This window comes from Lepidochelys kempii, chromosome 3 (genome assembly GCF_965140265.1).
Source record: "Lepidochelys kempii isolate rLepKem1 chromosome 3, rLepKem1.hap2, whole genome shotgun sequence".
Taxonomy (NCBI): Eukaryota; Metazoa; Chordata; order Testudines; family Cheloniidae; genus Lepidochelys; species Lepidochelys kempii.
In genome coordinates, this window is record NC_133258.1 from 142,212,951 (window position 1) to 142,229,671 (window position 16,721).

General features: G+C 41.1%; 1 protein-coding gene across 3 annotated transcripts in view; it reads right to left on the minus strand.

The window, feature by feature from the left end:
• Positions 1-16,721, minus strand: part of AHCTF1 (AT-hook containing transcription factor 1) — an 85,479-nt gene that overhangs the window by 24,029 nt on the left and 44,729 nt on the right. For all 3 annotated transcript variants that reach the window (XM_073338312.1, XM_073338314.1, XM_073338313.1), the window contains exons 18-26: positions 8,492-8,615; positions 8,357-8,413; positions 6,549-6,695; positions 5,353-5,540; positions 4,998-5,142; positions 4,786-4,917; positions 3,598-3,745; positions 3,354-3,504; positions 2,552-2,659 (exon numbers count right to left, since the gene is read on the minus strand). In XM_073338312.1, coding sequence (XP_073194413.1) covers positions 2,552-2,659; positions 3,354-3,504; positions 3,598-3,745; positions 4,786-4,917; positions 4,998-5,142; positions 5,353-5,540; positions 6,549-6,695; positions 8,357-8,413; positions 8,492-8,615 — 1,200 coding nt within the window. The remainder of the gene's footprint in view (positions 1-2,551; positions 2,660-3,353; positions 3,505-3,597; positions 3,746-4,785; positions 4,918-4,997; positions 5,143-5,352; positions 5,541-6,548; positions 6,696-8,356; positions 8,414-8,491; positions 8,616-16,721) is intronic.

Sequence of the window (16,721 nt, forward strand, 5' to 3'; positions counted from 1 at the left end):
GGTAAGAAGACTGGGACTTCTCATCTTTGAAAAGAGACAACTAAGGGGGGATTTGATAGAGGTCTATAAAATCATGACTGGTGTGAAGAAAGTAAATACGGAAGTGTTGTTTACTCCTTCTCGTAACACAAGAACTAGGGATCACCAAATGAAATTAACAGGCAGCAGGTTTAAAACAAACAAAAGGAAGTTTTTGTTTTTTTTCCCCCACACAACACACAGTCAACCTGTGGAACTCCTTGCCAGAGGATGTTGCGAAGGCCAAGACTATAACCGGATTCAAAAAACTAGATAAATTAATGGAGGATAGAGTCCATCAATGGCGATTAGCCAGGCTGGGCAGGGATGGTCCCTAGCCTGTTTGCCAGAAGCTGGGACAGGGGATGGATCACTTGATGATTACCTGTTCTGTTCATTCCCTCTGGGCACCTAGCTTTGGCCACTGGTCGGAAGACAGGATACTGGGATAGATGGACCTTTGGTCTGACCCACTATGGCCGCTCTACGTTCTTAATTTAAATTTAAAATGTGAAAACAGAAAATTAAGTTGCTTTCATATAAGCTGATCTGATAGCTTACAAGATGTGACCTGATTAGAATATTTGAACTCTACTTTTTGAATTATTACAGCTGGCTTAATAGTGCGCAGCATGCAGCTACACACCAATGAGGCCTAACTAGATATTGCTTCTACTGCCATTTTGTTTCTTTATCAATTACAAAACAAAATCTCACAACTTTGGCAAGCAGCTGTGTGGGAATGTATGAAATGATCCCTCCTGAGAAAAAAAAGTTTGTAGGAGGAAATTCCACTTCTCCAAAGGCGACAATGTAGTATTAGATATCCACTCACGTGAATTACAAGTCCCGGAACATTCGTTAAATAGGCTGATTAGAAAACACTTTGTGTTTTTAAAAAAGGTAACAGGTAAGGTTCCCTTCAACTAGCTACAGCAGTTGTACTGCCCAACTTTTAGCTGGGCGCATTACCTAACATCCTATAACCACTTGTCTAAAACATTCTCAGAGTTTCTCCTATATTACTGTTACTATATTATATTACTGTTAAGTGTTTGCGTTACATTAGCACCTAAAAGACTCCACTGAGATTGACTCTCCATTGTGCAAAGGCAGTCAGTCTTTGTACCAAAGAGATTATAATCTAAACTGAAGATAGGAGAAATATTATCCCCATTTTATAAATGGGAACTGAAGAACAGAGAGAGAGTGAATGTAACACAGCTCTCCTGACTGCCAGTCTAGCCTTAACCACCAGACAATCCTTTCTCTGTACTGAGCCTCTCCTTTTTGTTCCCCGTCCATTCTAACCTTCTATTCTCTATCTCCTTTCATCCTCTTATTCCTCTTCCTACTCTCAGGTTTCAGAGTAACAGCTGTGTTAGTCTGTATTCGCAAAAAGAAAAGGAGTACTTGTGGCACCTTAGAGACTAACCAATTTATTTGAGCATAAGCTTTCGCTGTAGCTCATGAAAGCTTATGCTCAAATAAATTTGTTAGTCTCTAAGGTGCCACAAGTACTCCTTTTCTTTTTCCTACTCTCAGAAACCCAGTTCCTTCATCTGCATCCTCTTCATATCCATGACAAACTCTACTCTGGCCCCACCCTTTATTTTTACCCATTCCTCTTCACTCTACCAGCCCCCCTTTCCCAACTCTCTATCCTCTTCTTCCCATATGCAGTAACCTGAAGAATACTTTGAGATGCACCTCAAATTTACAGCATTGAAGAGATGACTGACAAATATGCCTCTAAGCAAATTAAAGAGAGATCTTATTCTGATCTGAGCAGGAGGAAAAAAGGTATGAACTGAACAATCAGAAAAAAGGATTCTCCTTGGCAGTCAGATGATTAAAAGAAGAGGTTGGATCTATTCCAACCTACAGTATTGACATTGACCTACTGAGCTTACGACACAGTACTACATGAAAAATATTTATTCTCCTTAATTGAGGATTCAAAAATAAATGGTCTTTTCTACATCTTTATTTAAGAAAAAGTGTCATTTTATTGTTCCTTTGCATTTTATAATCATTTTTAAAATCATGACCATTGTGGAAAGACTGATAAAGTTTGTGAATCATATTAACAATTTAATGTTTATCTATAAAGACTACCCCTGCCATGAATGTATCCACAGTATTTTATAAATAAAGAGTGCAAATTCTCTTCCCATTAATACTGGCATAAATACAGTACAAAACTACTGACTTTGAGAATCACTCCAAATTTATACCACTGTGTCAGAGCAGATTTTAACTCACAGGTTTAAAAACATTTTTCCCTGAGAGATTACGGAACTAAATAACAAAAATGAGAAACGTTATGAATAGAAAAGGCTAAAAAACAGGGACTAGAATAGTTATGAAGACAACTTAAACTAAGGGCTTGTCTACATGGGACATTAACCACTTCCTTTCAGGACAGCACCTAGGTAAAACTGAAGCTACTTGCACTCAGAATGGAAACTGCTCAACAATTCAGCATACTCCCACACCCACTCTAAATACTTAGTCTGAAGATATACTATACCTGGAACTTTTACGCGAAGACTTTGTAACTGGAGTGCCAACAAATGGATCAGGTAGTTCTGTATCAGAGAAAGGCAGTGCCATAGGTGGTGGTTCTTCAATTCTAGGACTGCAAATGAAAGAAGAATATAATTGACTACTACTTGTAGGTTCTGTGAGTGGGTATTTGGATTAAAAATTATTATAGCTGGAGTTGGTTGCCTCTAGCTGAAGTTGCCCAACACTTCTGATTATAAGACCCCACTTTCCAATTGCTTATAATATTCCCAAACTAACTATTTGGGCTGAAATGAGGCAGATGTCCTTTGAAAAAATTGTATTTGATCATGTAATTAAAGAACAACAATGCAGATGCACAAGGGAGATGAATTAAGGTTCACAGGGAACCTTAAAACTGGCATTTCCTAACTTTTGAATGCTTGACTCTGCAAACTTAAGTTTCTTTTAACATAACAAATAAAAAATTACAACATTTTCAGATGAGGATTTAGAAAGAGAAAGCCAGAGGTCATATATGCAGAATTAACAGACTACACTTCCCACACCCTTACACTCCCAAAACTGTCATTTTCACCTTTGTCTATCAGAAGTGAGGGTTAATGGACTTCAAAGCAGTTATCAATACAAGAATTTGCCAGTGCATGTATCACAAGCTCCTAAGAAGACAACTCAGACACCATCAATTTCCATAACTTTAACCTGTCTTGTAACAAAGTAGTCATTTCTTGCACTACATTGTCCCTTTTCTTTTTTGTCCTAGTAGTTTGAACAGCAATTTCATATGGTAACATAGGAGTTCTTACCTATCATACTGTGAGAAATCACTTTTCTGCTCATTTCCCACCCAGACCTCTCCAATTTTAGACAGCACATTATTAATGAAAGTTGCTCTTGTAAGCACATTCCCTGCAGTAGTTTGTTTTGCCACAGTTGACAATGGCTTGGGTCTTGAAACTAAAAATGAAAGGGGGGGGAAAAAAAAATCAAATCTCTGAACACTAACCAAGAGAAATTAATCATTCATGGATTCTTAAGCAAAAAACTCACCTTCTCGCAGAATTGAAGAAGATAAGTGGTAAGGCTTGGCCCTCTCTACAGCCAGCTTCCTTTGCACTCTAGGAAGGATCTTTCCATACTGGTCTAATATAGAATTTCTGGCAACTGACCTCTCTCTCAAACGAGGATCACGATCATTCTAATGAACAACCAATTAAAAGCACATCAGCTAATTATGAACAAATGTTTGTTAATACAAACAACTGACATATTTGCAGCATCTTAAGAAATTCTGAGGGTGTTTAAGTTTGTGTATGGTTTTTATACATATTAGACACAGAGGATCAAGTTCCACCCTTCAATCCAGACTATATGTTTTCATTTTATTTTTTTATATTTTTTTCCTTCAAAGTCTGCGACAATTACTCACACTATGTGGAAAGTGGTGTAACTTTCAGTGAAGCAAAAGGCATATTACATACACGTTACCTTGCAAGTTTGTGTTTATTTTAATATACACACACACAAAAACTGGCATTTCTTAGTCATACATGTTGGCTAAGCAGTTTGAGGACTACAGTTTAAGCTAATGCATGTTTTATTTTTTTAAACCGAATATAAATCAGAGTTACATTGCAAGTGCATGTTGCTTTCCGTAGGAGGCCGTTTGTTCTATACTGGCCAATCAGAAAAGGGAACACTAGCCATCAATCTCCTCAACAAGCCTCCCGTACTGGGTACAGATAAGTGTTAAAATATATAACAAGTCTGGCAGAAGCAGGGATCAGATAACTTTCCGCACAGCAAAAATTCCAAGATACAGCGTGCAGAAGCCTAATGGCAGAACTATGTAGTTTGGACACCTTGGTAGCACTGAGATCTACTGAAATTTTTCATTTGCATGCATATATAAAAAACAGTAGAAGCTATCCCTTAGAATTCAATTTAACAGATTACTCCAGATACAGAATGTGATTGTTTTGTAACATTTAATTTTATCTAAAACTACTTTCTGAATTTGTTTGTGTCTGAAAAGTACTTTAAGTGTTAAATTTTGTTGTAATTTCATGTTGGGCAATTTATTCTAAATATTTAAAAAGAACGGCATAAAACATTTTAAAACATACAATATATATTAAAAGTGTAGGCACTAAGTATTTTTACAGCATGATACCAATTAACATTCAGTGAAATGATACATAATGCATTTACCCCACCCTAACAGAATTTGAAGCTTACCATGAGATTAACTTTCAATGACTGATTCAACTGTAATGCAGGGATGTAATTGGCACGCTGTAGATGATGGACTAAAAGGAACTCGTGATTCTGGATACCAGCACTGGTTTGCAAAAACTTCTCTAAACATTCCTAAGAGAAACAAAATTGTTTAGAGTTCTGCTTCCTTCTTCCAAACAACTGATTAAGACTTCATTCTTGCTCATGCTTACTTGTTCAGTATCTGTGAATGGTAGTTTCAACAAATCTTCCATTAGTCCCATCTCTTGACAGACTTCATACATGTGTTTTAACAACTCTTCTACATTTAACCTGGTGGAGTGCTGCCGCAGAAGACTCCAAGCCTCCACCATACACCTGAAATTAATTTTTGAAATGCAGAGGAGGATTAACACTTGGATCAACAATTTTAATGAAGCAAGAGATGCATGACTTGTGTTAAAAAAGAAGAACTAAAGACTAAAAGATTGAATAAAATACACAATGAAAGCCACAATCTGTTCTCTATTTTTTTTGTATAGTTTTTAGACTAACATATTAATCAGGATATATTTTCTATTTCTTTACCTATTAAACAACAAAACAGTGAGGTGAAGTGCAACTTCACTGCTACTTGACATTGATGGCTTCATCATCTGTATGTATCTGAGGGCTTGTCTGTGCTCTCCTTGGCACATCAAGGCTTGAATAATTTTCATATGTTGCCATGACATTGTTTTGATTGTAGCTGGATGAAATAAAAGGGCCAATGAATTCTGCAGAAGTTAGAAAATGAAAGTTATTAGAACTATCAACACACTTAACCCTTACAACAAAAAGTCTAAAACTTCCCAAGTGAAAAACAAACATCTTTCAGGTGCATTTACAACATTAGAAGTAATAGTATGTTTATACTTGAAACATATATTTGCCCTTCAATCTAATTTAATAAAGTAATTGGAAAGAAGACAGATTCAGTTAACCACATAATATGATTTCAGTTTCAAATGAGAAATTCTTAAGTTCCCTGGTTAAGAAAAATCCTGTATGTCATCTAAACTGCTAGTGACACCACCCACAATTTTATGCACATATGATTGCAACCAAATGAAATTAGCACTTTATTCACTAGTCATTTCAGTACTTCTGTTTGGCTTTCAGTTGATTGTTTCTTGGGTTGCACTTCGTTTAATTCTTGACAATTTGGTCTCTCAGTCTCTGGAGGCAGCAGTGAGAATGTCCTTTTAATACTACTCACTGAGGATAGATTTGGAAATTTGCTCTTTTAACTTCTTAGCAGTTGCTATGTAAATTATTCTACCAAACTTGAAAAGTGTACTATATTAGCTATAATATCACAGGTAAGGAATTAACCAAAGTATTAAAAACATACACAATTTAAATCTGCGTTGGGTTTAAAAGTCACTTTTACAGAGTTTTGCCTCATTTCTTGGTGCAGAGTCCTCGGCTATATTTTAAACATTTAAATCTGCATAAAACCATCTTTGGAAATTTGCTCAAGTGCTTTGATGAATCAGGTAGCTAGGAAAATTCAAATATGTGTAAATAAGATTGACTACAACTATTCCATTTAAAACTAAATAATCAGACTTCAGAGTATAATTTATTGTTGCTTTCTGTTTCCATTAAGTTTATGCATTAACAATATTTAAACAGTAAAGGTTCTAGCCCTTTATCTCCCTTGACTAGTGATTAGATGCCCTAAGTTCATCTTGAGACCATAACGTTGCATCTTTATATAGGTCTTAAAGTAAACTATTTACCTCATAGTCATTGTGATCCAAAAGCCAAAAACCTTGAACAAGTCTAACCAGACCCCAAGGGATAGCAAAGGCAGTTGGGAAGGAGTCAAATGAAGTCTCTGTTTTGTTTGGAAAGGAATGCATGATATCTAACAGCAAATAAATTGTCTGACAGTAAGTACTTGATTAAGGCTAATAACTTTGCAAGAAGGGAAGTTTCTTACATAAATTTAGGGAAGGTAACAACAAAAATAAGTATTACAAGCAGAAAATAGTTGTCTTGCAATTTTCAGCCCACTGTAACCCGCCAACCCAGGTTTTAATCCCAAAGCTGCATTTTGAATTAACATAAAAACCTACTTTTGATTTATAAGTGTTGAAAGAAGCTGGAATATTTTCCCATTTTAGTAAAAGAACACTAATGCACAAGTCTGGAATGGTAGTGTTATTGTGATGGAGCAGGGATTTGCACTCCTAGTTGTACTAAATGTACGACTCCTTTGTTTTGTGATAAAACTTCACATAAGGAAAGAATCCCGTACTTCTATTAAGAGAAACTGCTATGGAATTCTGGATAGCTTCACCATTACTTGAAAAATAGTCAAGGTAAAGGAGCCAGTCACACAAATATGTTGTATATAGGACTTAACCATATCTCGATGATTGAGCTAATGCCTCAGATTCCAATGCTTTAGAACAGAGACACTGTTACAAGTTTTAATCATACTGTGACCAAGTTCTTAGACTTGAAAATACAGTAGAACCTCAGAGTTACGAACACAGTTATAAACTGACCAGTCAACCACACACACCTCATTTGGAACAGGAAGTACACAATCAGTAGCAAAAATCAAAAAATAAAAAAGCAAATGCAGTACAGTACCGTGTTAAATGTAAACTACTAAAAAATAGAGGGAAAACAGCATTTTTCTTCTGCATTGTAAAGTTTCAAAGCTATATTAAGTCCTTGTTCAGTTGTAAACTTTTAAAAGAACAACCATAACATTTTGTTCACAGTTACGAACAACCTCCATTTCTGAGGCTCCACTGTAACAGTAAATTCAGCTGTGTAGAGAATAAAAATTAAATATGAATGAGAAAGCCTTCCCACCATGCCATAAATAAAAAAAAACTTCACTGGGTTTGTAAAGAACCTGTGCATCCTGTGTTTTCCTAGTTTCTACCTGTTCCCTCTGATCAGTGCATAATTATTTAGTTAACAGGTTAAAACAACTGTGGTGTGAAGTTGCTGTGTCTAAAATCCGAACTGTCCCTTCCTACCTAGGTTAACACACAAAGTTTGGCAAAGGCAAATGTTTTATACATTTTAGCAGCTTGAAAATTAAGCATTTTCTCCATCACATTCTCCTTTCTCTGGGTAATAGTCCATGTGCCCGCGTTTTCAGTAGAACAGAGGCAAACATTGTTTCCTGTGCTGGAGAATTGCTGATTTCAGCAAGAATGTGTACTGCCGTAAATAGTATTGGGTAACTGTTGCTGCTTCAGAGAACAGAGAAGTCTCATAATTTTGGTACAGGCATCACATCCTAAGAATAACTTCCTTTATTTGCTACAGAATCATGTCATTTTAATGAAGCCATTAAAATGAAAAATCTAAAGTATGAAAGAAAACAATTATTCCAGTACATTAATCCTAAATTTATGCTCATTCTGTCCAAAATACGGTAATTTTCCTGTTTATGCTACTGTGTTTTATCATTAATTTCTTAAACTTTTGTCTCACACACACATTCAAGAAACATTCTTTCAAATGCAAATATATTGCGTGGCTATATCTTCAATCTCTCTCAACACTGTCAAAAGGATACAATTGCATGTTTGTAAGTTTCTTCAATATTTTGTAACAAATAGAGATCAAGCAGCGCCTGTGATGAAAAAAGAAAAATTAACCAAATATTTTGTAAAATCATTATTTTTTTGCCTTTTTAAGAAGTCCTACTTACATGCAAGCTAGCAGGGGGATATTTCCCAGTTCCTCCTTCATCTCTTCGCCACAATTTCTCAACTTGATCTCCTAACTGGGAAAGCAGTCCATCAATCATCAAGCAATCGGCATTCCATTTCCCTCTGCAATCGAAGAGAACATGGATTTGATAGCATAAAAACAGTGCGATAATTCCAACCTGACATGAAAATCCATTTACCAATTAAAGAAAATCCAACCAAATTTTGTTTGGTAAGATGCAGGAAAAACCACTATACAACAAAAAATATGAAAACTGAATTTAGAACGTTTACACAAGTGAACTAAAAAGGGAACATAGCACCTCAGTTGGTCATGTTTAAAAATAATCCAGAAAGTTATATTTTAATAGATATTCTAAATTCACAATTTATTAAGGCAAGATTAAGGATGACCTGGTTTTCAGATATTTTTGCTATAGAAGGGCTAATGGTGATTTCATACATCAGGAAATGTAAAGTTGGAACGTTCCTGTAAATTGAAGCATCAAATTAAGTTAGTTGCTGTAGTCTACTATCTGTAAGAGAGTTTGGCAATACAATCACTGGAAGAAATTATTCACCTTGTACAGTAACGATGGTTTTTAGTGATGTGTGTCCCTATGGGTGCTCCACTGTAGATGCATCCCTGTGCTGCTGATAGTACAACTTCGGTAGCTGTGTTTATTGGGCCCGCACATGTGGCGCAGCACAAGGTGTGACAGCGCAAGGCTAACCAGCGCACACGGGCTAACCATCCTCAATTCCTCCTCTACCCTAGAGTCATAAGTGGGAACTCTGAAGTGGAGGAGGAGGAAGGCAGGTTGTGGAGCACCCATAGGAACACATATCTCGAAGAACCTTCGTTACTGTACAGGGTGAGTGACTTCTTCCAGTAGTGGCCATATGGGTGCTCCACGGTACGCGACGTCCAAGCAATACCTCTCTTGGAGGGCTGGGACTTTGGTGTCACGTTGGCACTGGAGGTGGAATCCCAGTGCCAATGATCGTAGAGTGTTCTGCGAAAGTGTGAACTGATACCCATGTCGCTGCTCTGCAGATCTCTGAGAAAGGGACATCCTTGAAGGAGGCAACGGATGAGATCGACTTTGTGGACTGTGGACTGTTAGAGTCTGATGGGATCAAGTTATGAATTTGGTAGCACTGTCTGATGCAATTCGAGACCCACTTAAGGAGTCTGTGGGCTGATATTGCTCAGCTCTTGGATCTTTCCACCATAGAGAGGAAAAGTTTAGGGGACTTCCTGAAGGCCTTTGTCCTATCAAGATAGAAGACCAGTGCTCTTCTAACATCTAAGGTATGTAGCAGAGCCTCCCTATTGTCTTGGTGAGGCTTGGGGTAGAAGATTGAAAGAGGAATCCATTGATTCATGTGAAACAGAGAGGTTACCTTAGGGATGAATTATGGATGTGGCCCTGTCTGAAAAGACCTTGTCTGAAAAGAATATTGTGAGGGGGATGTGATATCAGAGCTGCTCTCTCTCCTGTCCTTCTGGCCAAGTTAATCGCTATCAAGAAGGCCATTTTCATTGATAGGTACGTTAATGAACAGGTGGCCATCACCATGCCTCCATGGGTCAAAACTGAGAATACCAAATTCAGGACAAACTGCTAAGAAATAGGGCAGATACACTCCAAAAGTGGTGGTTATTCTCCCTTAAGATATACCAAACTAGCAACAAAAGTAAACTTCTGTTTTACGACACTGGCTAACAAGTCGTCAGAACAGCAGTTTCCTTAGGCATTCCAGTCCTTTTATCACCACCAAAAACACTACAGACTTTAAGATGAGTGGTTCTTTACAACCAATATCATTACATGAAAGGTTCTTCTGATCCCAAAGGATCAGCCGCACACCCAGATCAATATATAACTCAGATCTTAACCAATAATCACATTGTTGCCAATCCTTTAGTACAAGGGTGGCCAACCTGTGGCTCCAGAGCCACATGTGGCTCTTCAGAAGTTAATATGTGGCTCCTTGTATAGGCATCTACTCCAGGGCTGGAGCTACAGGTGCCAACTTTCCAATGTGCCGGAGGTGCTCACTGCTCAACCCCTGGCTCTACCACAAACCCTGCCCCCACTCCACCCCTTCCCGCCCCCTTCCCTGAGCCTGCCATGCCCTTGCTCCTCCCCTCCCCCCCAGAGCCTCCTGCACACCACAAAACAGCTGATCAGGAGGGAAGGGGAGGCACTGATTGGTGGGGCTGTCAGTGGGTGGGAGGCGCTGGGAGTCGGGGCGGGAGCTGATGGGGGGCTGCTGATGTATCACTGTGGCTCTTTGGCAATGTTCATTGGTAAATTCTGACTCCTTCTCAGGCTCAGATTGGCCACCCCTGCTTTAGTATCTAAAATCTAAAGGTTTATTTATAAAAAGAAAAAAGTTGAAAGTTAAAATTGGTTAAAGGAATCAAATACATACAATAATCGCAAAGTTCTTGGTTCAGGCTTGTAGCAGTGATGGAATAAACTGCTGGCTTAAGTCAAGTCTCTGGTTGCTTCCAAATCATTGGAAGGCCCTCAGTCCCTTGGTTAGAATACTCCTGTAAGTATAAGTCCAGAGGCTTGAGCAGGAAAAATGAAAAATGGAGATGTTTCCAATCCAAGGCTTTTTATAGCTTCTGCCATGTGGCGGGAAATCCATTGTTTCAAACAAAGCCCTCAGCACAACTAGTGGAAAATTACAGGTAAAAGATGGAGTTTGGAGTCACATGAGCAAGTCACATGTCCATGCATGACTTTGCTTAGTCGTGGCAGGAAATTCCATTAAGAGTAGACAGGAGTCTTCCATTGTGAGTTAAGTGTCCAAGGACAGAAGAAGAGCATCATCCATAGACAGCTGTCCCATCCCTGCCCTGGAGCAGAAGCAGGGACATGTCTTGTTCTGGTAAGTCATGAATACAAGTCTGTGTACAGTTTTCCCCATCGTGTGAACAGGTTGTGGAGTACTGACAGGTGCATCTCCCACTCATGATTTTGTGGGAATCTGTGACTGAGGTTGTCCGCTATAGAGTTCTACAGGTAAGCCACAGATAAAGTGATGTTGTGAGAGATGCACCAGTTACATAGTCTCATTGCCTCTGTGCATAGGGAGGGCGACCTGGCCCCCACAATGGTTGATGTAGTACATGCAGGCTCTGTTGCGTTAGGATCTTTGTATGTGATCAATGGGAGCAAACGTGCAAAGGCATTCCTGACCACTCTCAATTTGAGGAGACTGATGTGTAGAGACATCTCTGTAGGTGACTATTAGCCTTGCGTTGTGAGGCAGTTTAAATGTGCGCCCTACCCTATGAGTGATGGTGGTAAGGAGCAACAACAGTGACGTGTACGAGAAGGAGATCCCTTTCACACATTGGTTGGGTCTTTCCAACAGTTTAAGGAATTTTCGAAGCTGGTGGGTAGTTACAGGGGTTTGTCCCATCGGTCCCTCTTTGGTCTGTAAGCTGAACTGACCCATAGTTGGAGGGACTGCATGTGGAGTCTGGTGTGTGGTATCACTGCTGTGCCTGCTGCCATGTGTCCCAAGAGTTGGAGACAGACTCTGGCTGGCATCTGTGGACTGTATTGAACACTGCCTGTGAGTGAAACCAGGGATAGGAACCTGTGTTGAGGTAGGAGGGTGTTGCCCTGTATGGCATGTAGGTCAGCTCCTATGAATTCCAGGCATTGCACTGGGGGTGAGAGTTGACTTCTGCGTGTTGAGCTGTAAACCCAGTTCTGTAAACAAGTGTATTGTAGTGTTGACAGCTTTGTGGGCCTCCTGGAGAGATCGGGCTCTGAGGACACTCATCCAGGTATGGGTAAATCATTCTTTCTTCTGAGCATAAGTGAGTGGCTACCACACAGAGAACTTTGGTAAATAGTCTCGGGGCCGATGACAGCCCAAAGGGAAGGACACTGCATTGATAATGATCCTGTCCCAGAATGAACCTGAGAAATTCTCTGTGAGCCAGTAGCATCTAATTGTGAAAGTAGGCATCCTGGATGTCGAGGGCCGAAAACCAATCTCCCTATTCCAGTGTTGGAATGATCATTGATAAGGTGACCATCTTGAACCGCTGAGCCCTGACAAACTTGTTGAGAACTCTGGGAATACTGTGAGACCACCTCCTTTGGCACAGTCTGAACCCTCACTAGATAGTGGAAGGGCATGGCATGATTGAGGGCATAATCCCCGTGCCTGGTAAAGGCTTGCTGCCACGATATCGGTATCAAGGCGGGGACTGAGGTGCATCCCGCACGCTGAGGTCTTTGGTGTGATGGAATTCCACTGGTACCAAATGTCCCAATGGCGGGGGAGACGTCAACCTGGTGTGTACCAGTCTCTCAGGTACTGGGCGAGCCACCGCTGGTGATACCGAGGTAGACTTGGTACCAGGAGTGCCTTCTTGACTCTCGGTACCAAAGAGTCGGTGCCCATAGGGTCCATGGGCCTGTCAATGGTACCAGTAGCTGACCGTCGCTGTGCTTTGGTGCCGGACTGTGATCTCGGTGCCAGCAGTGCTGAGGATACCAAGTGAGATGGAGATCACTTGCAGCTATCCTCAGGCTCACTTAGGGGACTTCCTGTCCTCTTCTTGGAGGACTTACAAGAGGAGTCCCCAGCCTGTTTCTTCGACCCACTTCGCTTAGAAGTTGAAGGTTGTGGGGACAACTCACATCTGCCAGGAAATTGAGGTTAGAGAGCTGCCTCCACAAAGATAATCTTCTGGTGGAGCTCTCTGTCCTTGCGGGATCTTAGTCGGAGCTGCTGGCAGAGGGTGCACTTGGACTTCACTGAGGCAACAGTTTGCGCTGAGAGTGCTTATCCACAACTGGGATCACCTCATTTGAACTTGTATATGGCCACGAGGTTAAGGGGCCATTTACAGTTGGTGAAGCAGCAATGGGAGGGGTTTACACCTTCTTCAGGAACTAACATTCTGGACTTTGTAACCAACCTACAAAACCCTCCGAACCTCTTTAGCCCTTGCTAAAGAAAACCTACAGGATGCTCAAAAAGAGCAAAAAGCCTGGTATGATAAACATGCCAGAGAGCGTTCCTTCAAAGTAGGGGACCAGGTCATGGTCTTAAAGGTGCTCCATGCCCATAAAATGGAAGCGTCGTGGGAAGGGCCTTTCACGGTCCAGGAGCGCCTGGGAGCTGTTAATTATCTCATAGCATTCCCCACCTCCAATTGAAAGCCTAAGGTGTACCATATTAATTCTCTTAAGCCCTTTTATTCCAGAGAATTAAAGGTTTGTCAGTTTACAGCCCAGGGAGGAGATGACACTGAGTGGCCTGAATGTGTCTACTACGAAGGGAAATGTGCTGGTGGCATAGAAGAGGTGAACCTCTCCATGACCCTTGGGTGTATGCAGCGACAGCAGATCAAGGAGCTGTGGACTAGGTACGCGCCGACGTTCTCAGTCACCCCAGGACTGACTGAACGGGCATACCACTCCATTGACACAGGTAATGCTCACCCAATTAAAGTCCAACCTTACCGGGTGTCTCCTCAAGCTAAAACTGCTATAGAACGGGAGATCCAGGATATGTTACAGATGGGTGTAATCCGCCCCTCTGGCAGTGCATGGGCATCTCCAGTGGTTCTAGTTCCCAAACCAGATGGGGAGATACGTTTCTGCGCGTACTACCGTAAGCTAAACGTTGTAACTTGCCCAGACAACTATCCAATGCCACGCACAGATGAACTATTAGAGAAACTGGGACGGGCCCAGTTCATCTCTACCTTGGACTTAACCAAGGGGTACTGGCAGGTACCGCTAGATGAATCCGCCAAGGAAAGGTCAGCCTTCACCTCACATGTCGGGCTGTATGAATTTAATGTACTCCCTTTCGGGCTGCAGAATGCACCCGCCACCTTCCAAAGACTTGTAGATGGTCTCCTAGCGGGATTGGGAGAATATGCAGTCGCCTACCTTGATGATGTGGCCATATTTTCAGATTCCTGGGCAGAACACCTAAAACATCTACAATAAGTCTTCGAGTGCATAAGGGAGGCAGGACTAACTGTTAAGGCTAAGAAGTGTCAAATAGGCTTAAACACAGTGACTTACCTTGGACACCAGGTGGGTCAAGGAACTATCAACCCCCTACAGGCCAAAGTGGATGCTATCCAAAAGTGGCCTGTCCCAAAGTCAAAGAAACAGCTCCAATCCTTCTTAGGCTTGGCTGGATATTACAGGTGATTTGTACCGCAATACAGCCAAATCGCCGCCACACTGACAGACCTAACCAAAAAGAAACAGCCAAATGCCGTTCAGTGGACCGAAGAGTGTCAGAAGGCCTTTAAGCACCTTAAAGCGACACTCATGTCTGACCCTGTGCTAAGGGCCCCAGACTTTGACAAACCGTTCCTAGTAACCACAGATGCGTCCGAGCGTGGTGTGGGAGCAGTTTTAATGCAGGAAGGACCAGATCAAGAATTCCACCCTGTAGTGTTTCTCAGCAAGAAGCTGTCTGAGAGGGAAAGCAACTGGTCAGTCAGTGAAAAAGAATGTTACGCCATTGTCTACGCTCTGCAAAAGCTACGCCCATATGTTTGGGGAGGGTGTTTCCACCTGCAAACCGACCTGGCTGCGCTACAGTGGCTTCATACCGCCACAGGAAATAACAAAAAACTTATTCAGTGGAGTTTAGCTCTCCAAGATTTTGATTTCAACAAACACCACATCTCAGGAGCTTCTAACAAAGTGGCTGATGCACTCTCCCGTGAAAGTTTCCCAGAATCAACTGGTTAAAATCGTCCTTGAGATGTGGAAAATATTGTTAGTCTTTATATACTCGGTAGTATATTTACAGATGCACGTGTCTTATTAACTCTGTTTTCTCCTAGAGCTCCAGGAAGAAACCACAGCCAGCATTTCACCCTATCTGTGATTTGGGTGGCGTGTCATAAATATAAAGGGAAGGGTAAACCCCTTTAAATCCCTCCTGGCCAGAGGAAAAACCCTTTCACCTGTAAAGGGTTAAGAAGCTAAGACAACCTCTCTGGCACCTGACCAAAATGACCAATGAGGAGACAAGATACTTTCAAAGCTGGAAGGGGGTGGGGGGCGCGGCGGGGGACGACAAAAGGGACGATATATCTCTCTGTCTGTGTGTTGTTTTTGCCGGGACCAGAGCAGGAATGCAGGTCAGAACTCCTGTAAAAAGTCAGTAAGTAATCTAGTTAGATATGCGTTAGATTCGGTTTTAAATGGCTGATAAAATAAGTTGTGATAAATGGAATGTATATTCCTGTTTGTGTGTTTTTTTTTGTAACTTAAGGTTTAGCCTAGAGGGATTCTCTATGTTTTGAATCGGATTACCCTGTAAGGTATTTACCATCCTGATTTTACAGAAGTGATTCTTTTACTTTTTCTTTAATTAAAATTCTTCTTCTAAGAACCTGATTGCTTTTTCATTGTTCTTAAGATCCAAGGGTTTGGGTCTGTATTCACCTATGCAAATTGGTGAGGATTTTTATCAAGCCTTTCCCAGGAATGGGGGGTGTAGGGCTTGGGGGGATTTTTTGGGGGAAAGACATTTCCAAGTGGCCTCTTTCCCTGTTATATTTGTTAGGCACTTGGTGGTGGCAGCAATAAAGTCCAGGGACAAAAGGTAAAATAGTTTGTACCTTGGGGAAGTTTTAACCTAAGCTGGTAAAAATAAGCTTAGGGGGTTTTTCATGCAGGTCCCCACACCTGTACCCTAGAGATCAGAGTGGGGAAGGAACCTTGACAAAGTGCTTATCCACAATCGGGATCACCTCATTACAAGTGTGGCACTTCTTGAAGCCTGGCATACCTCACTAAGGGGAAGGGTCTCCCCAGCAGAAAAAGGTGGGAAGAAAAGAAAGAGGGGTTGATTTTTTTTTTTTTCGAAGAGTAGGAAAAACAAACAGAACTACAACCAGAACTGGGGAAAACTAACTGCGAACAGAAGAACAATAGCCTTAAACAGACTGCTAATGGCTCTCTCTCTCTCTCACCAGGGGCAGATGAGAAGGAATTGAGGACAGTTAGCCCGTGCACACTGGCTAGCCTCATGGCGCAGCAAAAGGAGAGACAGCGCATGTGCAGGCCCAATGGATACTGCTACCGAAGTTCTTCAATCAGCAGTGCGGGGACGCAGACATACCTATGGTGGAGCACCCATAGGGACACTACTGGAAGAACAACTATTCTTTTTGTATAGATCGATCACCACAAAGTATTTTCT